A 27124-nucleotide genomic window follows, 5' to 3' on the forward strand; every position below is an offset into this window, starting at 1 on the left:
AGAAAGAAGCAAGAAAGGGATGTTGTGCTTGTAAGGATCAACTACTAGTTCAGAAAATGATCCCTGATGAGGCTAAAACGTACCCCCGTAACCAATCAATGTGTTGGATAGACTACAGAAAAGCTTATGATTTTATACCTCACGAATGGATTTTGAGGTAACTGGAATGTATTGACTTCACCGAACGACTACTTGTTTTACTCGAGTCTTAAATGAATCGCTGGTCAACTCAACTTGAGATGTATTCGCAGGGGCAGAGAGTGATTTCTGAACCCATTTCTGTCAGAAGAGGAATATTTCAGCGCGATTCTTTTAGCCCTTTGCTTTCCTTTTTGTCACTAAATCCTTTAAGCTTTTGGCTCAGCAAAGAGGAAGGACATTTCTTTGTCTGATGATCCTCTTGTGAAGCATGTCAAGACTCATGATGAAAACAAGGCACAGTTTTCTCAATGTCGGTGTTGATTTTGTTGATGGTTCTTTACTGCTGGACGGTACAGAAATGAATGTCAACCAAGCGAAGTGCCATATCAAATCGGCCCAGACTAGGTTTTTCAAGGAGAGGCTTTCTGAACGACCACTGCATCGAGTTTGTATGCAGTGTGTTGAGAAGATCAGCAATCCTGCAGAGTCCTTCGCTTGGATGAAGTCGTCTGATCTGAAAAGTGAGACAGAAGGCTTTCTGTTTGCTGCTTAGGACCAGTCACTTCCCACCCGAAATCGTCAATATGTGATTTTGCATCAAAATGTGAATATGAAATGTAAATTATGTAATGAATTTAATGAGACTGTCCAACAAATTGTGAGTGGATGCCCAGCTTTGGCACAGACAAGCGTCATGATGGGGTAGCTCGATCATTTTATTACCGTCTTCGCCATGCTTGTGGTTTTGACACTGACGTCCATCCATGGAAAAACCCAGAATATGTAGAGGGCGACAGAGCCCTGAGCTGATGATGAACCTAACCAGCCTGACTGTGCCAGGATCACCCAAACCCTCTTTGCTTAATTTCTTATTTTTCTGTAAATAACAATAATAATGCTTCTACGTTAATATTGACACATACAAACCGCTATACCAATAGGATGAAATCCGTTCTACTCGCTTCATTACAATTTTATACTCTTCAGTTTATATAGAGCAGTGAAATATCCAACATATGAACAATTATTTCCCTATATATGTGAGTAGTATGTGCCATGTCACTCATATAATGACTGTTCTAAAGAGGAATATAACATGTGCCGTCACAACTAACTTAACCACACAAAGTACCTTTTTTCTAGCTAAAGCAGGTCCTCTTCAAACCGTTCCAGAATCGGAGTGTTATTTCATTTTAAGTACCTGTAAACAGATAAGTTGCGATGTTTTCATACATCTTAATGGGTGCTATGGCCATGGGTGCTGAATATTGGTCTTGGAAACATGTTTCTCCCTGTCCAGGTAAGCTAAACATTCCATTATACAGCATTTTCCTTCTCACTGCATCTTGAACATACTGTGTATTAAATTACACATTTACATGAAGGAGTTTAGTATATAAGCACGTCGCCTCCAGCCCATCGGCCAACACCTTTCGACACAGCCACGCAGGAAAAGGTAATTACTATTGTTATAGAACATACTCGTATTCTGATATTGAATGTGTATGATAGATAACCCAATCGGCGTCATGGAATTTGTCCTGTTTGGTTAAACAACCTCTGAATTCAATTTAGGTATATAATTTAGGTAACAATTTACTGAAATGGCAGCACAGATACATTTTGGTTTCATCATTTAAAAAAAAAGGTTAGGTATCTATATGGCGTTATTAGAATAGAAAACAATATATAATCGATATCTAAAATTATTTTGTTTGAACTGATGTACCCTTCTGAGTATTATGAGTTTGTGCGTGAGTTTGGTTTTACGCCGCTTTAGCAATATTCCAGCAATATCATGACGGGTGACACCAAAAATGGGCTTCGGACATTGTACCCATATCAGGAATCGAACAGGGTCTTCGGCGTAACCGCTAGGCTACCCGACCGCTCCCTGAGTATTATGATATAATAGCATGGCTTTACACTTTCTCAGTCGGAAATCCTCGATTACATTTGATTTCGAAATACAAATATCAGATGCCACGTCTTGTGGAGATGACCTCAGTTCTTCACGGAGAAAGGAAATGAATTGCTGGGAGAAATTATCGAAACAAATAAATTGTTCCTGAAAGTTCTTTAAAAAAATAATCATGCTTCAGACTTGTCCGCAACAAAAATTACATTGTAGCAAAGTAATTTTCTTCAAAGAAATTCAGGCTCATAGTTTTAAATAAAAATATCTGGTTTTGCAGCTGGAGCTGAATATTATCTTATCTCAGCCCCTCCCAACCCCTAACTCCCTCCAGAATATCAAATGGTCGGCCCCAAAGCAACCGTTCAAATATACCCCATAGTATTTCAATTCACTCATGTAATGTAACAAAAAGGTTAACGCTGTTAAACGCAAGCCTCTAAGTCTTAAGTACTCGACTTTACAACATGAAATTTTTTAAAATAAAAAAATAGAAACTATTTGATCAACATCTGACGAATATGACCTTTACAATCACTGGAATTACGTAAATTAGATCCTATGCTCCATTTACGAGGGTAAATCAATGTTCGAGGGTTCACACAAAACTACGTTCACGTTATTATATAATTTTAATATGATGATTTTCTCTCAACTGCGGTGATGGTAACCATCGCTTCGTCATTACTGGTTATGTCTCTGCCAAGCAGACTATAACAATCTGCAGCTTCTGATACGATTTCTGACGTGTGTACAGGCACATTGTACTGAAACAGTGCTATACCAGAAATGAGCTTTCCTTGACGTCTATCCAGGCGTCGTTCTGTGGCATAGTATTGCCCATTCACTTCGCCACATATAGTCGTCAAGGTAATACCTTTACTGAACCAGAAAACCAAAGTCATGACTATGCAAACTGACGCCACCGTGTGTACCTCTTTGGTGGCGTTGAGCCCACATCCGCCCACTGTCTGCTCTGAAATTTTGTCTGTTTCAAAGTGATGGACCTAGGTCCCATCTTGGGTTACAATTGCCATCAAGAGATCGGATTCCGCCCAAAACTGGGCAAACAGACCCTGCATATGTAGAATCTGGGCAGCTTCTGGTCTCCTGTTGATATTTTTGGTACCCGTCTTGGTACCCATCTTACTACCCTTGATGGGCGTACTGTCCCAAAACTGATCCCAATAGTGTGAGCGATATACTAAATTGAAACACGTCGGTCAGCTATAACAATGCAGTAGTGATGAACCTCGACTTGAAACTAAGACGTGGCATCCTTCAGACGACTCGGCCGAGGGTCAACTTTTGTCATCTGTGTGCATATTTATTTGTTAACTTATATTTGACTGATAAGTATGTATCATGGACTAGATTGTACATGTATTTCATTCCAAACGAGAAAAAACATCGATTTCAAAACTTTTTTTCATTCGTTTAAACATTTAAAAGCCATGTCATTTAAAAAAAATGAGTCTAAAATTAACAATGTTGTAAGTCGTTGCGATTTGTATTAATATAGTTGCACACTGTAAACAATCTGCGAACTCCATGCATTTCCTTTCTCTGATGGCTGAAAACACATAACATTCCACTGGCCAGTGCTTTATTGCAGAAACCGGAATCAGAATCCTCCATTCCTCGCTGGGAAATACCGATTTTACCACGATGCTTCTGCTCGTCTTTGGTCTCATCACCCTGTCGGTTCTCGGCACAAAGGGCGATAAAGACGCTTTGCTGTACAGGGTGGACATCTCCTTGCCCCCTGTGGAGGGGAGGGACGAAACGGCGGACATACTGTCGATTAAGGAGACAGTGAAAGGTCTAACTGACGTCGATGTTCTATTTTTCTTCAAGGTTTGTAGTACAATCGACTGTTGCTTTTGCAGAGATTTCTTATGGATATGAAGATACATTTATACAATTTGAAAAGAATACCTCGACATATAGATTAATATATACGGATGCAGTACAGTGCCAGGACTTCTTGATAAGATGAGCCTGCTGTCTGTGCTGACATTTACATTATCTAACAGAATTGTAACATGAAGAGGCGGAGCCTTGCTGTGTTCTTCTCCTAGCAGAGACTTCTGATGATTTTCTCAGGAAGATGTCGCTTTTATTTACATTAAAGAAAACTAGTATATGAGGATGTTATCCTTTGACCTTCCACATTGTGATAAGCAGCACATTATATTCATGATTTCTTCAATATAAGACTTAATAATTAATTATTATTGGTTTGACAGGAGCTCGGGAACCCAAAGGTAGTTCTTGGTAAGTCGACCGAAAAACACCCAGTCGCCTATTTTATTGCATTTTGTTGAGGCTCGTCAATGGCACAGGCCATTGTTCATTTGGCATTTTAGGATGCTTACTTTTGGGAAGATTATATTGATGCTCAAAGTGACCTCGCAAAATTTGTAATTCACAAATTCATAGCTGTCCTTATAGAGTTTCAAAGAAATGTTAATGTCAAACATCACTGTTATATATTTGACTTCAAAAGATATTTGAGAGGTTTTAAAGTAAAAGATAAAGGATTTGCTATGAAAGTTGAACACCTGTTCTCATACATATGTATAGGTATTTCTGACGTGTCGATTATCGGTAAGGGTTCAATGCTGACACAGGAGTATATATTTTGCTGACATAGTATTTATAATACCACTGGGGGTTGTTTTCTAATGTTAATGATGTACAATGAATGTGTACATACATCTAACACGCTTACGAGTTTCCACATGCAGTTTATGCCGATGTGGCTTTCATAAGTTAACGTGGATTTTACGTTTCAGTTCTTGACGTTGAGAAAGCCTGCAGTTGGCCCCAGTTGACAGGCTATCTATCAAGCCAGGGATATGTGTTCAGTGTGGAGACACTCTACCACTGCAGTGACTACGCTCAGGAGCTTGGCGTCAACATCCCCAAGGACATGTGGGCAACATCCTTCGGGGACGGGGACCTTATCATTGACGTGAAGACATTTCCTGTAAAAGGTGTGTCTGTCTTTATCTCTAAAGGATGTGAGAAACAAGTTGATGTACAGACCACAGATCTCAACGGAGCCCAAAGAGTCAATAAAACCGCAGGAACAGCTGTTACCTGGTGACACTTTGGGTTCTCCACTCCATGTTTGCTCCACCCACGATCCCCTCAAATTCTATATGATTGTGGGGGGCACGGGTGGCCCAGTCGCTGTGCAGAGTTGCGTCCCTTGGGCACGCCAGAAACCTATGATTTTGGGTTCGAATCCCGGTTCGCCCCGATTATGTTTCTAGGTTTGTCAGCACCATGCCCGTGCTCGTGGGTTTCACCGAAGTGGTAAACGTCTGAGACCTGCATCACCTCGGGCTTTCCTCCCACATTAAGCTGACATGCCGTGATATAACTGGAATAATGTTAAAAGTGGCGTTAAACCCAACTCACTCACTCAATCACTCAATCACTCACTCACTCCATATGGTTGTTATTTTGTACCAGATCATTGAACCATCACCTGATCTATTTTGTATTATCATCATCAACTTTTCAGATTTGTCAACACTTGAGTACAACAACAAGATAAAATGGACATTCGAGAGGGATATAGACATTCTCAAATCCGGTCAGAAGGGCGCGTGTTTCAGAACTCTAGCAGATTTCCCTGTTCAGGTAAACCTCGTTCGTTGCGTTATTGTATTACTTTCTATAAAAAAACTATTGTTCCACTACAATGTACACAGCTTATACTTTATAAATACAACTGTAATAATAGCCTTACACATCAAAGGAGAATAAACTGTAAACACGTTTGCACCTTATTTACATATTTGTATTGAGCATTCAGGTCTGAATATTGGACGTCTTGGCGATTTGTCGTCCTGATTTTGTCAAACCAAGGACGGATATCTGACTTAAATACGTGGATATAACAGTCTTAACTTGATGTTAAATGTGTGTGTTTTGTGATAAAATTAATTATTGACCATTTTTCAATTCAGCTCATGTACTTTGCCCCAGTTAAACCGTCTGGCATTGAAGCAATAGAAGAATTTCTGCATGCACCTGGGAACTTTGAATCTGAAATCACCCGAATCCAAAACCTTGAGGATTACACAGGACAGTGCTAATGGGTATGTGAGGTATCCTCAGCAGCCTTTGTATCAGATTGATAGGACAACGACGCGAGTTGTTTTAATATTTGATTGATTCTGAATTGGATTCTGAGGGGAAACACAATTGCCCGATTAGTCGTGTAATGTCTTGACTTGAATAAAGATATGTATCATCTATTTTATTTTGTGATATTTCATAGCATGTACATATTAAGCCACACAATCACCATACATAGGATTACTTCATGCACTGAAAACAGTGTCGTGGCTGTTGGTGTGGTGACTGTAGGCATGCGCGAAATTTGAGACATACTAGGACATCATGTCGAGGCTTCACCTCTTGTCTGTTACATGATAGCAATAGTTGTAGTTCCATCGCGAGGAAGAAAGACGGGTCGTAAAGGAGATTTAGGGAATGTTACAGCTCGTTTCTCTTTTTAAGATCCATGGTAGAATTGGTCTTCATCAACCCATGCTTGTGTTAAGGCGCCTATTATATAAACGGGATCGGGCGGTCAGGCTCGCTGAGTTGATTGATGCATGTCATCGTATCCCAGTTGCGTCGATCGGTGCTCATGATGTCAATCACAAGATTGTCTGGCTCACACTGGTTTATTTACAGACCGCCGTCATACAGCTGGAATATTGCTGAGTGCAGCGTTAAACAACAAAGTAACAAACAAACAAATCATATTACTCACTGTTCATGATAGCTGGTTATTCTATATAACTAGTCAAGACTTTGATTTAAAGATTAAACATGTACTAATGACACCATCCATGTGTCATATAACACACACCATTCATGAAGCAACCAGATTATTTCAATAAGTATACTCTCTTTTTGTCGAAGTAAAAGCGAAATTAACTCTCAGAACTTGAAACAGAATCAATAATGTTGCTCATGTAGCCCTGGACAAGGATCACAGTGCACCTTGGAAACTGGCAGAAACATTCAGTGAGAGTTTAGTGGTGACCTGCAGCAAGTATGTCGAAGTCGTTGCAGACTGGGAGGCACGGGTGGCCCAGTCGTCGAAGGCGCCGCGATTCGCTGTGCAGAGTTGCGTCCCTTGGGCACGCTGGAAACCTATGATTTTGGGTTCGAATCCCGGTTCGCCCCAATTATGTTTCTAGGTTTGTCAGCACCATAGCCGTGCTCGTGGGTTTCACCGAAGTGGTAAACGTCTTAGACCTGCATCACTTCGGGCTTTCCTCCCACATTAAGCTGACACGCCGTGATATAACTGGAATACTGTTAAAAGCGGCGTTAAACCCAACTCACTCACTCACTCGTGCAGACTGGAGTAGAACTTCACTTCTCAACCCTGATGATTTCTGTAGCCAGTGACGGACATTATTTCAAATGTACCAATACTGATATCCAGCATCGGACAACACCGGACGCAGCCGTTTGTTTACCGTTGAGATAACACAGAATGTGGTTCATGTACCAGTCTACGACAAGGTCTTTAGTCTACTAACTGATTGCCAGCGCCTTTAGTCTGGACTCAGTCCATGCTGCAATTAGAGATTGCATTTCCTTTCAGTTTGATTAGGTTAGACGTATGGCTGTTCCAAGTCGTAGTCATGATTAGAATTGGTCTTCAATAACCCATGCTTGTCGTGAGGGGCGACAAAACGGGATCACTCAACACAATTAGAGGCTGTAACATCTTGTTGAAGAGCGACCAGTTTAGTTAGCCGGACACTCTCTTGAGGGTGTGGATAAAATAGTCATAAGTACAAAACATTTAAAAGCAGGTCACTCACGTCAATTCAGTGTGAGATCGGGATCATAGCAAAATCTCACCTCGACAACAACATTAATACATTCATATGTGCAAACACAAAGCGGGCACAAGCAATCGTAGAATTGCTGACGTTCTTCCTGTACTGTTAAAGTTGCTACGTTAAACATGGTACTTATTGTGTCACAAAATGATTCTGCTTTTGTCTGAGGAATCTGTAGGAGAGATTGGTCACAATATACATAGCTTTTCGTGATATACCTTGACACCACAACAAACAAGGAACAATGCAATACTCTCTTGTGCGTGTACTATATACTAGTATTCTATGAATCATGTGTTTACCATACATGCTAAACATATGTTAGACTAAAATCACTTATTAACTTTCAAATTCCTTTCCTGAATCAGGCCTACCAATAAAAACTGACATACTGGAAAAATAAAACCGTCATATGTCTACAATACACAAGGAATCGGCAACAGAAAAAATGATAACGTAACCGCAGACACAGCATCATAAATCTGAGAGAACGCTGTCGAAAACATGGAAACGGCAGCACAAAAACACACAGACTCCATCCTTCCACACTAAGCATGCGAAGGTCAAATAGGAAGTTGACCGTCATGTCACGAGGATCAGCAAACAGCATGTAAATTTACACCTTACAACGCTAAATATAGAATATTTCTTATGTTTATTATTATATTTTGCGGTAAATTTACTTGCTGATAATTCTTGCGCAAATTTGTCCACGTACCGCTGGCCAGTCAAATGTCTAATCACAATAACCAAATCAGTTCGCCGACCATGTGTGACACCGCCCCACATCATGCCACTACGGCCCCCTGCCGATCACGGTCAAGCATTGTTGCCAAGGCCTACCGCTGGCCACTACCTTCATCAACAAAGTTTTCTGTACTTCGTCCATAAGCATGGTGTAACGACATAGATAGGTGTCGTTTTAGGCCTCCTACGCCGAGGTTTCATTGCAACCCAGCCCGTTTGACGGTACTTGTCCCACAGTCGAGGTGAGGTGAAATTGGGTTTAACGTCGCGTCCTAGATTATTGAACTTATATAGCAATGTGCATGCACGCGTGTGTGTGTCTCCTTGTACAAGTCCGGACTGATGCCGATTTGTAGTGCTAGCTCACTGAGATACCATGCCGCAGTTTAACATGAATATCCAACAGACACGGTATACTGACTCCGAACCGACCAGTCCTTGTTTAGCCCCTTAATGCCGAGCGCCAGACAGGGTAACAACAAGTGCCACCTTTTAACGTCTTTTGGTATGACGCGGCTGGGGCTCGAACCCCGGATCTTCCACTCTCCGGGCAGACGCTCTACCTACAGACCACCGAGGCGGTCCCCACAGTCAAGAATATTCTTGATTTGCCAAACATTCAATCAACTTGGGATTTTGACATTTTTTAGCAAAACTGAAATTTGTTAGCAACAACTTACCATTCAAAACTTTTTTGGGAGATCCTGCAGCTGTATACTAAGTTTATATAAAACGTTTATGCGGGTTATTAAATGAAGTTTGTTGTTAGTTACAAATAGCTAAGATGGTATATTTGGTAACTTACTAAAATCGTCGAACGCTATTGATAGCATATAGCATTGAATGCTAAAGAGTTTTTCATTAGAAATAGGTATTCATTCCTTTATCAATTTTAACCATATTTTTTTCTTTTGCTTCCACATGGTGCAAACATTTAGAGATATAATGAATGCAAAGAAATGGTGTGTGAGTGAGTGGGTTGGGTTTAACGCCGCTTTTAACAATATTACAGTTATATCACAGCGTGTCAGCTTAATGTGGGAGGAAAGCCCGAAGTGATCCAGGTCTTCGACGTTTATCACATCGGTGAAACCCACGAGCACGAGTATGGTGCGGACAAACCTAGAAACATAATCGGGGCGAACCGGGATTCGAACCCACAATCATAGGTTTCTGGTGTGCCCAAGGGACGCAACACTGCACAGCGAATCGCGGCGCCTTAGACGACTGGGCCACCCGTGCCCCCAAAGAAATGGTGAGTGCATACTGTAGTTGAATGCAAACACCTGAATATCAAACACTACCATTTGAAGAAAATGTGGTAGATTTCTAAGGCACATTTCTGCAGCAAAATACAACTGACGCGGCCATCAGAACGAACCAACGAATTTCTACTCTCCAGGCAGACACTCTATCTATATACACCACAGGGGCGATGTACAATCTGGTAGTCCCTGCATATCAAAATGTTAAATATATTTGTGATCTACGAGTGTGTTGCACATTTTGTGTACACATTGCTTAATATTGATGAATCTACCGAAAAGAAAATAAAGATGACCTTTTAATCGGTGGCAGTGTTTGATGATTCCTCGGCAGTCATGTGGGGACGGGAGGCTGCTTCTACATATAACCGACACCATAATTATGACACATCGACATGACAACGGTTGTAAAATGACATTTATAACATTGTGGAACTATCGTTAGAATCAAATCCTGCTCCAGGACCAGTAAAGGTGTAAGATAACATCTCAAGCTGTCACTGGAAAAACACAAAACATTTGTTCGTCCCTGTATGTTGGTTTGTTGTTTAACGTCGCACTCAGCAATATTCCAGCTATGTGACGGCTACATGTATGTCCTGCTACAGGGCTGCCAGTTGAAACATGAGGCAGAATTTGTTGATGATGGTGATAGTTATTGACAATTACAGTTTAACTTAAGCCTAAAGGTTGATGCACATTGGATTAGATAATAAATGAAATAATACCATAAGTAAATGCACAGCGAATCGCGGCGCCTTAGACGACTGGGCCACCCATGCCCCCTACTTTCATGAATATACTTATTTCTTTATAGAGCAGGGTGAAAAAAGATAAAAATGTTGAAATGTTTCTCACATGTAAACAGTCCTTCCTCCACAAGACTTGATACAGAATGGGGGGCACGGGTGGCCCAGTCGTCTAAGGCGCCGCAATTCGCTATGCAGAGTTGTGTCCCATGGGCACGCCAGAAACCTATGATCGTGGGTTCGAATCCCGGTTCGCCCCGGTTATGTTTCTAGGTTTGTCAGCACCATACCCGTGCTCGTTGGTTTCACCGAAGTGGTGAACGTCTGAGACCTGCAGCACTTCGGGCTTTCCTTCCACATTAAGCTGACACGCCGTGATATAACTGGAATAATGTTAAAAGCGGCGTTAAAACCCAACTCACTCACTCACTGATACAGAATGCATGTCGAGGGCAGGTTGGGAAGGGAGTTTGAAGAAGAGGGGGAAAAGGGGGTCAATCAGAAGACAGGTAGCATCTTGCATGTGTCAAAGGAAGTCTAGATGCTCAACAGTAATGTGAAGAAGTGGATTTATCTTAAAAGATTCAGGAAATGAAGTTGTTAGTTGCCTTACATCCAACCGCAGACAAGGACAACATATAATGAACACAACATGAAATGATGATGACGGAATGTGCACATGGATATGTATAATGTAGACTAGGGGTTATGAGAGTTAGAACACATACAATCCCGGAGCTAGAAATAAATAATTATGAAGATGTATCAACTCGTAATGGCATTATTTGTCAGGGTGGTCATATTTCAAGCTAGAATCTACAGAACGGCTTTCACCAATGGTGTAGTTCATACATCTGAACAGCCATAGTTTGCAATATGCTTGAGAGTATTCAAAATACTTACGGACATTCATTTTCCAGAAAGGAACAGATAACTCGATACCATCAGAATGTCCCGTTTGAGTTCTTCTGTACTGATCATTATTTTAATTCTGATAAGTAGCAACATTTCATGATAACTAGGTCATGTAAGGTAACAGTTTGTTTGTTGTTTTACGTCGCTCTCAGCAATATTCTAGCTACATGACGACGGTCTGTAAATAATCGAGTCTGGACCAGACAACCCAGTGATTGACATAACGAGCATCGATCTACGCGTTTTGCAGACGATGACTTGCATCAACCAAGGCAGCGAGCCTGACCAACTGATTCCGTAAGTCGCCGCTTATGACAAGCATAGCCGCTTTTTACGGCAAGCATGGGTTGCCGAAGACCTATTCTACCCCGGATAATTCACGGGTCGTAAGTAAACAGCGCTAAATGTCCCGTTAAACAGGAAACACTCCAGCTGAACAGAGACTAATTGGTCCGGAAATAATACCCATAGGTAGGTTCACTTTCACCATCTGCTGTATGTGCTGATACAAGTATATATGAAACATGAACCGCTGTTATTGTCTTTCTGTGGTAGAAATATGTACAAAACACATGAGTCATAAAACCCTTGGGAGTCGGTGAAGCCTACTTGTCAAAACGTTCACTCATCAAACCAAAGACCCGTTTCGATTCCCTAAAAACGCAACATACTCACCCAAGAAAAACTGAGTGCATCCGTTTTACATAAGCACATAAATCAAACCAATTGGCCAGTTTGGAAGCGAAAAGCCACATGGGTCATGGTTATAGTTTCGTCCCTGTTTGGCTACGTTTTGGGCTGCGCCATGCTTCAAATATGGCTAATTTCATCTGATGTTACGTGTGTCATGTACTGTCTGCCCCAGATCAGAATTATTATTATAAATCTCGTTTCTAAATCTGTTTTCAGATTTCTTCATTCAAGTTCCCAACCGTCGCCAAGGCTAAACGTTTGCATAACTTCAACTCAATGAGGGGGCGGTCGGGTACCTAGTGGTTAAAGCGTTCGCTCGTCACGCCGAAGACCCGGGTTCGATTCCCGACATGGGTATAATGTGTGAAGCCCATTTCTGGTGTCCCCCGCCGTGATATTGCTGGAATATTGCTAAAAGCGGCGTAAAACCTAATCACTCACTCAATTCAATGAGAATATTTATTGACTTAAAAGTGCAGACATTTATTTATACGCTGTTAAATGGTGAAGATAGCTGTGTTATTTTGACACTTTTGATACACGTATCATAATCAAGTGTTACAGTACAAACTATAGAATAGAAGTGGTGCGGAAAGTTACCCAAGCTTTTTTAATGACAGTTATGATTGGAAGTCGTTAAACAAGAACTGGCAACTTTTTTCCCCCAAATGTTCTCATGGAAATATGTTTATTGCTAATATATTCGAGTGAATTGTTAATATTTTGAACATTTATCTGAAAGATGGTTATTATTCCCTTCCACCGATAGCTAGTTGTTGCGTAGCATTAGGACTTATCAGGAATGAAATCTTACTTCATGACATCGATTAGCATACTGCGATCATATGACATAATGCGAATGTTTACATTGTTGGAATTACAAATTGGAAAATATCAGGACACTCTAACTACCACTAAACGATTGTGAACCTGAGGAAAACACCACTAGAGATCGTCCGAGATCCCTACATCCGTGTCCTTCACCTTCGGAACAGGAAACTGCAAACACAAACGTCTGGTTTATGTCCCATAGCTGCCGGAAACCGACCATGAAGACCCAACCTTTTGTGGAGCAGATAAGCAGAAGAATCGTACGTTTGATGATTAAAGTTTGTTGTACCAAAGTATACAAATTAAGGTACAGGGCCATCATAAAATTGACTTTGACAGTGGTTCATGACCTACAAAAGTTGATGGTTACAATCAGTAAAACTATTCTAAAATTTAATAATGCTTCTTTCAATACATATTCATGAAGACATTTTCCACAGTTATGAACGGTGCACAATTTGAATGTTTGCGTGTTTGTTGGGAGCATTATACTCACACACGTAGTTTTATAATGTGAACAGAACACAATGACTTCAGCTATCAGGTGCTCCAAAAAACACTTATGTTTACCCTTAAATAAAATTGACAATAACATTTCCATATTCATAAGAAATCATTGACAGCAGAGTCGACTGTACGATTCCGAATACATCACGATAGTGATGATACCAGGTTTGTTTGTTTGTTGTTTTACGCCGCACTCAGCAATAGACCAGCTATATGACGGCGGTCTGTAAATAATCGTGTCTGGACCAGACAAACCAATGATTGATATCATGAGCATCGATCCACGCAATTGGGATACGATGACGTGCATCAACCAAGTCAGCGAGCCTGACCACCCGATCCCGTTAGTCGTCTTTTACGGCAAGCATAGTTGCCTTACTTTAGTTGTAATGTGAACTTTGCGAAGAAAACCAAACACTTTTACGAAAATTGTAAATCTTAATCTATGCGATGTGAGAAGCATGGTTTCATAATATACGTTGAAAAATCATCGTCAGCAACCAAAACAAAAGCCATTCGCCTTGGACAGCAAGAAACAACTAGAGAGGGCAGCCCAGGCCCGAGGGCTCTGGTGGACTGTTGTCGGGGGCCTATCCTTCGGGAGGAGCTGTGGGCATAACTGCAAAGTGCTTTGTGTTACATTTGCAGAATCTAAGACGCCTAAGGTATGTGTCAAAACCAACAAAGTACGGAGACTAATTTACAATCATGTTAGAGAACAACTTTCGTCTGAAGAAAACTGCACAGTTAACTTTAATTGTCAAACAGGGACAATTAAAATAATCATCCATGGTGTTTAGCCCAGTGGTGTTAGGGTTGACTCGTCGTGACGAAGACCAAAATCAAGCGCAATTTTAAATAATTTCAATCAATGCGTTTAAACTTAATGCGGAAATAGAAGTGATGCAGTTCCAGACTTTTATCACTTTGACAAATCCTAAAAGCACAAACATCTAGCTGAAACACAAAACATATCAGCACAGACATCTAGCTGAAACATAAAACATATCAGCACAGACATCTAGCTGAAACACAAAACATATCAGCACAGACATCTAGCTGAAACATAAAACATATCAGCACAGACATCTAGCTGAAACACAAAACATATCAGCACAGACATCTAGCTGAAACACAAAACATATCCGCACAGACATCTAGCTGAAACACAAAACATATCAGCACAGACATGAAGCTGAAACACAAAACATATCAGCACAGACATGAAGCTGAAACACAAAACATATCAGCACAGACATGAAGCTGAAACACAAAACATATCAGCACAGACATCTAGCTGAAACACAAAACATATCAGCACAGACATCTAGCTGAAACACAAAGCATATCAGCACAGCCATGAAGCTGAAACACAAAACATATCAGCACAGACATCTAGCTGAAACACAAAACATATCAGCACAGACATCTAGCTGAAACACAAAACATATCAGCACAGACATCTAGCTGAAACACAAAACATATCAGCACAGACATCTAGCTGAAACACAAAACATATCAGCACAGACATCTAGCTGAAACACAAAACATATCAGCGCGAATTTGCATTCAAAGTCGGGATCATCGGAACCTAGCTTTACTTAGCAAAATGCGGCCGCCAACACCAACTGTCCACCATGTCCCTACTTCAGCATTACATATATTATATAACTGCTTCATTGAATAGCCATGGCCTCATTCATGTGAAATGTCCATCATAATGGATTTTGTATATCTTGTTTCAGCAGTAATACAGACTCAAATTTTCTCTACTACGATCGAGCGATTTGTGTCATTCGCATAAGTAGTCTTAGCTCCCAACAGACCGCGAGTAACACAAGTTACACACATTTACAAACACATCTGTCAGCTCCTTCCACACGTCTAACGCTCGATCATGCACATTGATTACTCTTTACTCAACGATTAGAGTAAGTGAGTGAGGTTTTACGCCGCTTTTAGCAATATTCCAGCAATATCACGGCGGGGGACACCAGAAATGGGCTTCACACATTGTACCCATGTCGGGAATCGAACCCGGGTCTTCGGCGTGACGAGCTCAACGATTAGAACTCAACATATGCACAAATATTCAGGAGAAACATATTGTTATAGCTACGAAACTGTTTAATTCGACAGCGGGAAATAGAAAATTGAACAAAATGCACATTTCTTCATCAAAGAGATGTTAATGTTTATCTCCATTCCACAAAGAAGAATGTAATGTAAATAATGATCAAGGTACAATGAGTTGGAAAATGATACACAAAGGAATGTTTCGTTTCGCCTTCAGTAAAGCCAAACCAGTATCCAAGAACTCAGTCAGTATCGGGAACTTCATCTCAATATATGGAAAGTGAATGTGTGTATGTCTAATGAAGTAAAACCGTTTAAAGATAACCATGAAGACATTTGCACAGCATTCCTAAGCTCCATACATTTCCATTCAAAGAAAGATGTATTGCAGGGTTCCATCAAATGCACCACCAAAAACCTCCCTAAAAGATTAACCACAATCCTAGATACAATCAAGGAAGAGTGTTCATTATATTCACCTCGACAGTTTAAGACAAGTGGAATAAATACCATGTAAATTCCAAAAAATATAAAATGATTTTCTGCAATGTAAAAGGATGAAGTTTCATTCTGTCAAAACATTTGAATTTTCCACACTGTACACCACTATCAACACGACAAACCTGATGAAAAGATGAACTATCTGATCCATGAGGCATTTGTCACTAAACGTGGTGGTCATTGATATATTCTCATGTTCATCAGGACCATTGTGATCTAACTTCATAGATACATGGGAAAAAGACATAGAGGCAAGACAGGTATCCCAATAAACACAAATTGTGATCCCTCCTTGATGATTAAGAGTGAGTGAGTGAGTATGGTTTGACGCCGCTTTAAGCAATATCACGGCGGGGGACACCAGATATTTGGCTTCACTCATTGTACCCATTGATGATTAAGAACACTGGCTACTGGTATATGGATATCGTTCAATAACGGCCAAATAGCCAACTCCCTTCTAATGATTTACACGCCTGAACCAGAAAGAGACCCGAGAAACCGCATCCACTGTTTAATTTTTCGATCTATGCATACAACATAAATGTGAAAAAAATACACATGACTGTATGGCAAGGGATGACTTCAACTTTCCAATAGTCAACTTTCTCTTCATGTCGAGCAATAATTCAGCAGCTCCAGCCTTTGGTGTCTACGTTTCCCGTCATTTTAGGTACAATCGAGCACACGCTTTCTTCGAAGGTTTCATACGATTCTTGCTGAAAAGGTGTTTAATCAAGATTACAACATTCAAGACCTCAGCGAAGCTTTCAAAACAGTTTTTATGTTTTTTATGGTGGAGGGCATTTGACTTGTACCGTATGTCCCCGTATTTGTTTCAGGTGACCAAATGACTTGGTATCGTCACTATCTGGCAGTGATTCATAAACACATGCTGATGATTCAGTCTGAATTGTTCAAAGGACTTTGCTTTCAGAAGAGATGTCTTATGAATGTGGTTAGTTTTGCCGATTTTATTTGTATAAATTTTTCCGTTTTAGAATTCTGTAACTGTAATAATAAACAAACAACAAACTTAAGAAAATGAACATCAACAAATACAGACCTAATGAAATAAAGGAAAAAACAACCCTTGAAGAACTGACACTTTTATGAACAGTTAACAATGCAGAAGACATACATTTCAAGACCCATCTGTTACCCAAGTTTCATGCGGTAGGTAGCACAGATAGTTCACGTATCACGAATTTTTATCGGCTGGTTGACTTTTATGCCTAATTGAATGGCGGACAATCGAGACATTGACACTGACATTGTATATTTACACCTGATATGTCTGCACTCTAGCTCTCCTGGTATGGTTTGCAACATGTGATCGCACCGATCCTCTTATGAGTGTAAAGTGTTTTTCTTACCTCATCCTTTAGAGTGCCAAGTTATGGCTGCGTCTTTCGATCAACACAGATCACAGAAATTAACAACTGCATGACTCGCATGTTTTACAATATACAGTGAAACAGGGAACAATACAACACTCCCCTACTGGCATTATTTGATTCATTTAAGGTGACATTTACTGGAATTAGGACCCAAAACTCCATTGATGTGTCATATGAACAAACAAATAAAGTACCAACATAAAAAAGATTAAATAATAGCAAAACGTTCATATAAATAGGATCAAAACCTGTTCAGTTCGAATCGTTACATAAAAGAGCAACAATTTTTCCTACCTACGTGTAAGAAGTATGTGTCATATCACTCCGGTAATGACAGTTCTACAGAGGCATAGATAGATCGAGTGTTATCACAAATATTTACAAAAGTACTTTGTATATATGAAACGGGTCCTCTTTTAAATTGTTTTAGTTTTTGTTTTTGTTTCCCTAGATACACTTGAAATCACTTCACACGTTGCGATGATGTCATACAGCTTTATTGGTGCAATGACCTACACTATTGACTCGAGGGCTTGGAAACATGTTTCTCCGGATCCCTGTCAAGGTAAGCTAAACATTCCATTATCCACCATTGTCCGCCTCACTGGACCTTGATCTTAACGTATATTAAATTACACATTTACATGAAGGAATTGAGTATATAAGCACGGCGCCTTCAGACCATCGGCCAACCTCTTGCGACACAGCCACGCAGGATAAGGTAATCACTATTGTCATTAAAAGTAATTGTATTTTAATATTGAAATATGTATGATAAATAATAACTAAATCGGCGACACTTTATTTTTCATGTTTGTGAAAACAACCTCTGAACTTTACTGATTATTAATTGATAAGATGCTAAGGTAATAATTAACTGAAATGATAGCATTGATAGCCTGGGTTTTGTTATCATGTTTTTTTGCTTTGTGACGATTTTTCTTCTGACTGGTTTAATATTTTTTATGGCATAATCATAAAAGGATGCAACGTATTATCGATGTTTAAAAGTATGTTGTTTGGACTGATGTAGCGTCTGGGTGTTATGAAAAAAATTCTACAGTCTGAACTCCTCGCTTACATTCATTTTCGGAAAGCAAAAATCAGATATGCTCGTCACCAGATGCGACCCCCTGTGGACATGTTCTAATGTCTCAATGAAGAGAGGAAACTAATGGAGTAAAATATCTGATTTTCATGAGACTGAAACCAGACACAGCTCAGTGTATTTTAGGATGTTAAACAAAGTGAAAACATTCAAATGTATCTTATTTCAAACTAAGTTGTTGTCTGCTATATACTGAAGCAGGAAAATTTTAGCAGCCATTCAAAGGTACCACATGCTTATTCAAGAAAGGACATAGTGTTAAACGCAGCGTCACAGCAGCTGACTTTTGTAGATAAAGGAACACATCCAACTGAATAACAAGATGTATGTTTTAATAAATACTTGATTTATTTTAAATTAAAGCAGTGACTGTTATTAAAGTCTGGACTGTACTGATCCAAAACTGATGGCACTAGTGTAAGAGATATACTGAATTGTCACACGTCGGCCAGTTTTATGACCATGCGGTGGTGAGCCTCCACTTGAGTTTCAGACGTTGCATCCTTCAGACGACCAGCCTTTGTTATCGGTTTGCAAATTAAGTTATTTTTGACTGATAACTTTGTGTTATTGACTCCATGTAGATTTTATGAAATACCAAACAAGAAAATTGTATCGATTTCAAAACCCTTTTTATGCGGTTTAACCATTTCTAAGCCATGCCACTTTGTAACGAGCGTACCTAAAATGATTACAGTTGGCAGTAGTTGCTGTGTTGTATAATGCAATTACGCACTGTAAACAGTCTGGGAAGTCCATGCATTTTTTTCTCTGATAGCTGAAAGCACATATTCCACTTGCCAGTGCCTAATTTCAGAATCAGGAATCAGAATCCTCTGTTACTCGCTGGGAAGAACCGACTTTACCACGATGCTCTTGTTCGTCTTTGGTCTCATCACCTTGTCAGTTCTCGGCACTAAGGGCGATAAAGACGCTCTTCTATACAGGGTGGACATCTCCTTGCCCCCTGTGGAGGGGAGGGACGAGACAGCGGATATACTGTCGATTAAGGAGACAGTGAAAGGTCTAACTGATGTCGATGTTCTATTTTCCTTTAAGGTTTGCAAAATGGTTAACTAGTTGCTCCTTCATGATACATTTATACAATTTGAAAAGAATACTTCGACGTTATGACAATGTATTTATGCATTGCTGAAGTACAGAACCAGGACTTCTTGACAATATGAGTATACTATTTATATGCTGACATTTACATTAAACATAATTCTGATATGAAGAGGAGGGTCCTTGCTGTGTATATTAGTGTAGATTTCGTATGATTTTCTTAGGATGTTGTAGCTTTTATTTACACATTTCGTTCTGATTACAAACACTATTTCATGAGGATGTTATCCTATGGCCTTCCATGTTTTAATACGCAATACATAATCTTCATGATTTGTTCAAGATCAGACCTACTAATTACTTGTTATTGGTTTAACAGGAGCTCGGAAACCCAAAGATAGTTCTTGGTAAGTCAGTTAATAAACACTTTGTTGCCTGTAGCTCGTTAACGGCACATGGGGTCATTTATGACGCTTACTTTGGTAAAATGATATTGATGCTTAATGGGACCTAACAAACTTCATAATTCAGCAATTCATAATTGGTCTTAAAAAGTTTAATAGAAAATGTTAATTTCATATATCACACGTATATATTAGCCTTTTTTCAAAAGGTTTTTGAGAGGCCTAAAAGTCAAGGACATCAGTGCATTTTTATTGTTGGATGATGTGCTATGAAAGGCGATCACGTGTTCTCGTACATTACTTTTAATGATTCAATTATAAATAAGGGCTCGATGCTAATACAGTGTTATAGGTCTTTTTTGCTCAACCAGCAAGTCCTGACCAGTAGAGAGAATTCAGATGCAATAATGAACATGTACTCAACATTGAATAGTTGAGCCAAGGATATCAACTTCAATACCAGCAAGTCTTAGCTTTTGTGCCTGGTTTGAGGAGTGGTGGTGGTTGTTTCTGTCATTCAAAACCTAAAGATGATGTACAATGAACGTGTAGATACACCTGACACGTCAAGGAGTTTCCGCAAGCAGTTTATGCCGATGCGGCCTTAATACATTAACGCGCATACAAATTTCAGTTCTTGACGTTGAGAAAGCCTGCAGTTGGCCCCAGTTGACAGGCTATCTATCAAGCCAGGGATATGTGTTCAGTGTGGAGGCACTCTACCACTGCAGTGACTACGCTCAGGAGCTTGGCGTCAACATCCCCAAGGACATGTGGGCAACATCTTTCGGGGACGAGGAACTTATCATTGACGTGAACACATTTCCTGTAAAAGGTGTGCCTGTCTTTATCTATAAAGGATGTTTTGTTTGTTTGTTGTTTAAAGCCGAATATAGCAATATTTTAGCTATATGACGGCGATCTGTAAATAATCGAGTCTAGAACAAACAATCCAGCGATTGACACCATGAACATCGATCCAACCAATTGGGATACGATGACATGCATCAACCAAGTCTGACCACGCGATCGCGTTAGTCGCCTCTTACGATGGCCCCCTTTTACGACAAGCATTGGTTGCTAAAGACCAATTATAACCCGGATCTTCACGGGAAGAACTTGTCCCTGTACACCCCTCAACGGAGGCCAAAGAGTCAATAAAACTGAAGGAACATTACGTGAAAATGCATATGATCATGACACCTGTTACCTGGTGACGCTTTGGGGTCTCCACTGCATGCTTGCTCCATCCACGATCCCCTCAAATAAAATATGGTTTTTATTTGTACCAGATCATTGAACCATCAACTCGTCTGTTTTGTATTAATCAGCATCAACTTTTCAGATTTGTCAACACTTGAGTACAACAATCAGATGAAGTGGAAATTCGAGAGGGATATGGACATACTCAAATCCGGTCAGAAGGGCGCGTGTTTCAGAACTCTCGCAGACTTCCCTGTTCAGGTAAACCTCGTTTCACCATTCCTTGCGTTACTGTATTATGTTCTATATACGTAGCTATTGTATCACTTCAATGTACACAGCTTTTACTTCATAAATACAACTGTTATAATAGCCTTACACAACAAAAGTTAGCATTCAGTTCTGAATATGGGCAGACTTGACGATATGCCGTTATGATTGTTTCATACCTTGTACGGATGTCAGACTTCAATACCGGAATATAATAATAAATACTTAAAGTTAAATATTTTTGTTGAAAAATAACTATTGACATTTTTTTTCAATTCAGCTCATGTACTTTGCCCCAGTTAACTCTTCTGGCATTGATGCAATGGAAGAATTTGTGCATGCACCTGGGAACCTTGTGTCTGAAATCACCCAAATCCAAAACCTTGAGTATTACACAGGACAGTGCTAATGGATATGTGAGGTATCCTCAGCAGGCATTGTTCCAGTCTGATGTAATAATGATGTACGTTGACTTACATCTTGATAGATCCTGAACTGGATTTCTGAGGGGAAACCCAAATGGATGATTAATCGTGTAATTTCTTGACTCGAATAAAAATAATCATATCGTCTGTCTTTTTATTTCATTTGTGCATACATATTTCATACATAGTCACACTCTGAAAACGTATGCTATTGGTGTGGTGACTGCAAGCATGATAAAAAATGAGACATTAATTATGTCTAGGCTTCATCTGGCGCCTGTTAGATCATAGAAAGGTCCCCAATACGTGTAGTTCAATAGCGTGGAGGACAGACGGGTCGCTAAGTAGGTTTTGGGAATGTAACAGGTCGTTTCTCCTGTGAAGATCCGTGTTAGAATTGGTCTTCAAGAACCCATGCCTGTGGTAACAGGCGACTTTTATTTAAACAGGATCAGGCTCGCTGACTTGGTTGATGCATGTCACCGTATCCCAGTTGCGTAAATGTCAATCACTGGATTGTCCGGTTTACACTCAACTATTTACAGACCACCCTTATATGGCTGGAATATTGCTGAGTTTGACGTAAAACAATAAACTAACACACAAACAAATACTATTATTCACTGTCCATTATGGCTGTATTTCTATTTAACCAGGCGAGAAGTTGAATTAAAGAGTATACTAATACCACCACTCATTGCGGCATGTGTCACCTAACACAAAAAGGCGACTGTGCTTGTCGTAAAAGGCGACTAACGGGATCGGGTGGTCAGGCTCGCTGACTTGGTTGATGCATGACATCATATCCCAATTCCGTGGATCGATGCTCGTTTTTTCAATTAGTGGATTGTCTGGTGCAGACTCGATTATTTACAGACCGCCGTCATATAGCTGGAATATTGCTGAGTGCGGCGTTGAACAACAAACCGAACAAAAATCACGTAACACAAACCAAACATAAAGGAACCAGAATTCACGCCAAAGCGCAAACATTTTAATCATTACATTTTCTTTTAGACATCAAGAAGCTTTGATCGCAGTAAAAACGATTGTTAGTCTCAAAGCTCACATAATTTAATTTAGAGTGAAAGTCAATGTGTTTCCCTCAAATAGAACCATCAGACAACCCATAAACCGGACGCAGTAATTTGTGCATCGTTGAGATAGCTCTTACACAGAGTGTGGTTCATGTACCAATGTACGACGCAGTCTTTTGCCTGATAACTCATTAACGGCGCCTTTGGCCTCGCCTTAATCTATGCTAGAACTATTGATAGCATTTCCTTTCAGTTTGATAAGGCTAGAAGCATCCACATGCGAACGGGGGCTATTGTGACGTCACATGGAACACTATCGCGTCATGGTGTCTGCATGTGCCGCCCAACCGACCGTTTTCACAAGAATGGCGAGTGGCCAATGAGATTACTGGATTTTATATCAAGCAATGATAATTTATCTTCACATAATCTCATTTAATTAACCGTACAGTGTATTTGGAATACAATTAACCGTTTAAAGTAATAGGAGTGAGTGAGTATGGTTTTACGCCGCGTTTAGCAATATTCCAGCAATATCACGGCGGGGGACACCAGAAATTGGCTTCACACATTGTACCCATGTCGGGAATCGAACCCGGGTCTTCGGCGTGACGAGCAAACGCTTTAACCACGAGGCTACCCGACCGCCCCTTAAAGTAATAGGAAGCTTTGGTATTACAGTGAAGTTGAACAAAATTAATTACCCGGAATCACATTTTATTGATACATTTCAGCAGATGTGATTCCCATGGCACGGAACGCTAATTATTCAAGTGTTGATAGCGGTCTATATATCTCACTTGACGTAAAACGTTAACCATAAATTTACATGATGTCGTATTTGGATCACATTGGTCGTTTATCTAAAAGACCATGAGGTTGCAAATAAATAAATGAGGCCATTGTACCGACTAGATGATAAGCATGTATATAATAGGTGAGTGAGCTGGGTTTAACGCCGCTTTTAACAGTATTCCAGTTATATCAAGGCGTGTCAGCTTAATGTTGGAGGAAAGCCGAAAGTGATGGAGGTCGCAGACGTTGGCCAACTTTGGTGAAACATAATCGGGGCGAACCGGGATTCGAACCACAGATTTCTGGCGTGACGGACGCAATTTTGGAATTGTGTCGCCTTAGACGACTTGGCCATCCGTGCCACCGTGCCACTTTACCTGCTAGGATAACTAGCCATGTCACAAACCAACAGCGTCTGATACTAACCTGAAAAAGGAGCTCAGGATAATTTGAATTTGTTTTGGACAGATTTTGTTTTATTATTTTTTAAGGTTCAGCACATTCAAAGACTTTTGGGATTCTATCTCTGGGTTTCGGTTTACGTGTTTCTTATTTCTCTGTGGTTATTATGTGTGTTTATTTGTTTTTCATCTGCTAATTGTATGGACGACACGTGTAACATCAGTTGAATATTTGTTTGCGGTTACGGTATTCTCGCCAGTCAAAAACTATTTAAACATATGTTAATAAACGTTTCACTTCTTTTCACATCATACACCAAAATTGTTTCAGAGCGTTGTTCGTCAGATTCATATTTCGCTACAAAATGTCATTTATACCTTGATTGTAAAACGTACACAGTGTCCCTTTAGCAATACTTTATATCAATATCAATACTCATAATATGTTTTGTTTGGTCCGTGGAACTTTTAATATGTCATATGAATGTAATGAAAATGAAACAGAGTTTTTAACAAAGAGAAACGTGGGATCATATCACTCAAATCTTACATTTAAACGCGACTGCATCGTGGCAAGAGTGAAGGGCTAGCCGGATGTTATGTTGTTGGCATCAAACCGAATTGCTGGGTTCAATATTTGACATAGGTAAGCAGCATTCCCGTCACAGATTATCTGTAGTGCGGGAAGGAATGGCAAAACTAACAAAAATCTCAAGTTTCAATATTCTCAATAAGCTCTCTTAAAACAAGAGCCCATTGCAGGATTCCGACTATATCATGAACAGATGTTCTGAATCACTACCAAATACTGATGATACCAGGTGTTTACGAAAAGGTGGCCGTAAACTGTCCCTCTGGTTGTAAAGTCAGAAACACATGCAAAGGCAAGTCAATTGTTCACCGGGAACATTTGGTACAAGTCATATTTAACTAAAGAAATATGGCAAATATTTGCCCGTTTTCACCATGTGTAAACTTTGATGGACACCTGTAGCGAACTTAAACTTGCTGACCTGCTGTCTGCTGTATAGGTAACCTATACCTAACAAGTATGCTACAAGACGTGCTACTCCATGTATAACTCTGTAATGTCATATACAGTGAGTGAGTGAGTATGGTTTTACGCCGCTTTTAGCAATATTCCAGCAATATCACGGCGGGGGACACCAGAAATGGGCTTCACACATTGTACCCATGTCGGGAATCGAACCCGGGTCTTCGGCGTGACGAGCAAACGCTTTAACCACTAGGCTACCCGACCGCCCCGTCATATACAGAATAGTGAGTGAGTGAGTATGGTTTTACGCCGCTTTTAGCAATATTCCAGCAATATCACGGCGGGGGACACCAGAAATGGGCTTCACACATTGTACCCATGTCGGGAATCGAACCCGGGTCTTCGGCGTGACGAGCGGACGCTTTAACCACTAGGCTACCCGACCGCCCCCATATACAGAATAGAATAAAAAAATATTAAAAAAAACCCAAATACAACAACATATGGTACAAGTCTAAAAAGGGAATTGTATCGGAAATCATTTTTGTCACTGATGCGTTCAATGTGGAAATATCCTCCACATGAGTACACTTGAGGCGGCAGGTAAATCAGTGGAAGGGAATTGGCGATATACCTGAACCTCAAGTAAACAACTTGACCAAATTTCGATTTATCCAATCCGAGCAGTAATCCTGATTCATATGCATACAGAATGCACAATTGCTGCTCATTGGGATGCCTACGTCTTACATAAATGTTTTATTTGCAAATTGTTAATATATATTATCAAAAAGGAAGCCCTGCATTTCACATTTTGTTTTCTCAGTATAAAACCTCAGATAATATTTACTTTCATTTTTGACACATGTCTTGAACCTCTGAAGGTAGATATGAAGTTGATTCTTTTCTGAGATTGGAAAACAATGAAACAATCCTTGCAGCTCTTGAGTATCCACATGGTATTAATATCCCAAACCTTTTCACAAGGGACAGAAATTCGAAATTCATAGTGTCGAGTCACTGTTAAGGAAATTAACTGTAAACCCTACATGGGAACAACTGAAAGCTGTCAACACATTTAGCTAATTTATTTTCCTTTCATTTAATTTTTATATTACGTTTTTATCCCAATGACGTAATGTGGTTTGTGTTGTTACTTTCCTTCTGTCGTTTTAGTTTGCATCGCACGTGATATATGCAAATAAAGCGACAAACATTTTCCATTTCCAATAGAAATCTCTGCATAAAGCAGAGTCGATTGTACGATTCCGACTATATCATGAACATGTGTTTATGAATCACTATCAAATAGTAATGATACCAGGTGTTCGCGAAAAGATGAGCGTATCCTGCCCCACCGGTGGCACCCGTCACAAACACATGCCAAGGCAAGTCAATTAATCACCTTAAAAAAACTATGGTGCAAGTCAAAATAGGGCATTGCATCGGACATCATTTTTGTCACAGATGTGTCAAATTTGGAAATTGTCTACCACATGTCTACCATAAAACCTTTTGAAAGCTTTACTGAGGCCTTGAATCAAACAACTTCCTACCTTCAGTGTTGTTACAGTCGTATCTCTCTCAAGAGTGTAGTTGGGTGAACCGCCACTTTGAACAAAATTTCAGTCTTATCATGGTGTGTCTATGATGATGACAGTTGAAGGGTCATAATCGGAACGAATTTAATATTTGGACCCTTGAACACAGCGGATTGCAACATTTAAGTCATATTTCTGAATGACTTTGGCCACCACAGACCAACCGAGGACCCGTCTGCAACTAACTGAA

At 40.0% G+C, this 27124-nt stretch overlaps 2 protein-coding genes across 2 annotated transcripts; both read left to right on the top strand.

Annotated features, from left to right (window-relative positions):
- The first annotated feature begins 1556 nt into the window (after positions 1–1556).
- LOC124141624 lies at positions 1557–6328 on the top strand. Its single transcript, XM_046509655.2, has 6 exons — positions 1557–1597; positions 3672–3913; positions 4306–4333; positions 4855–5055; positions 5592–5710; positions 6040–6328. Exons 2-6 carry the CDS (start codon positions 3725–3727, stop codon positions 6166–6168), a joined length of 666 nt encoding a protein of 221 aa, XP_046365611.2. The 5' UTR covers positions 1557–1597; positions 3672–3724; the 3' UTR covers positions 6169–6328.
- An 11992-nt stretch (positions 6329–18320) lies between these two features.
- Positions 18321–22250, top strand: LOC124141626. Its single transcript, XM_046509657.2, has 6 exons — positions 18321–18349; positions 19554–19795; positions 20181–20208; positions 20840–21040; positions 21551–21669; positions 21959–22250. The coding sequence occupies exons 2-6, from the start codon at positions 19607–19609 to the stop codon at positions 22085–22087; spliced, it is 666 nt and encodes a 221-aa protein (XP_046365613.2). The 5' UTR covers positions 18321–18349; positions 19554–19606; the 3' UTR covers positions 22088–22250.
- The last annotated feature ends 4874 nt before the right edge of the window (positions 22251–27124 follow it).

Source organism: Haliotis rufescens, unplaced genomic scaffold (assembly GCF_023055435.1).
Source record: "Haliotis rufescens isolate VD_foot unplaced genomic scaffold, xgHalRufe1.0.p SCAF_46, whole genome shotgun sequence".
NCBI classification, from domain to species: domain Eukaryota; kingdom Metazoa; phylum Mollusca; class Gastropoda; order Lepetellida; family Haliotidae; genus Haliotis; species Haliotis rufescens.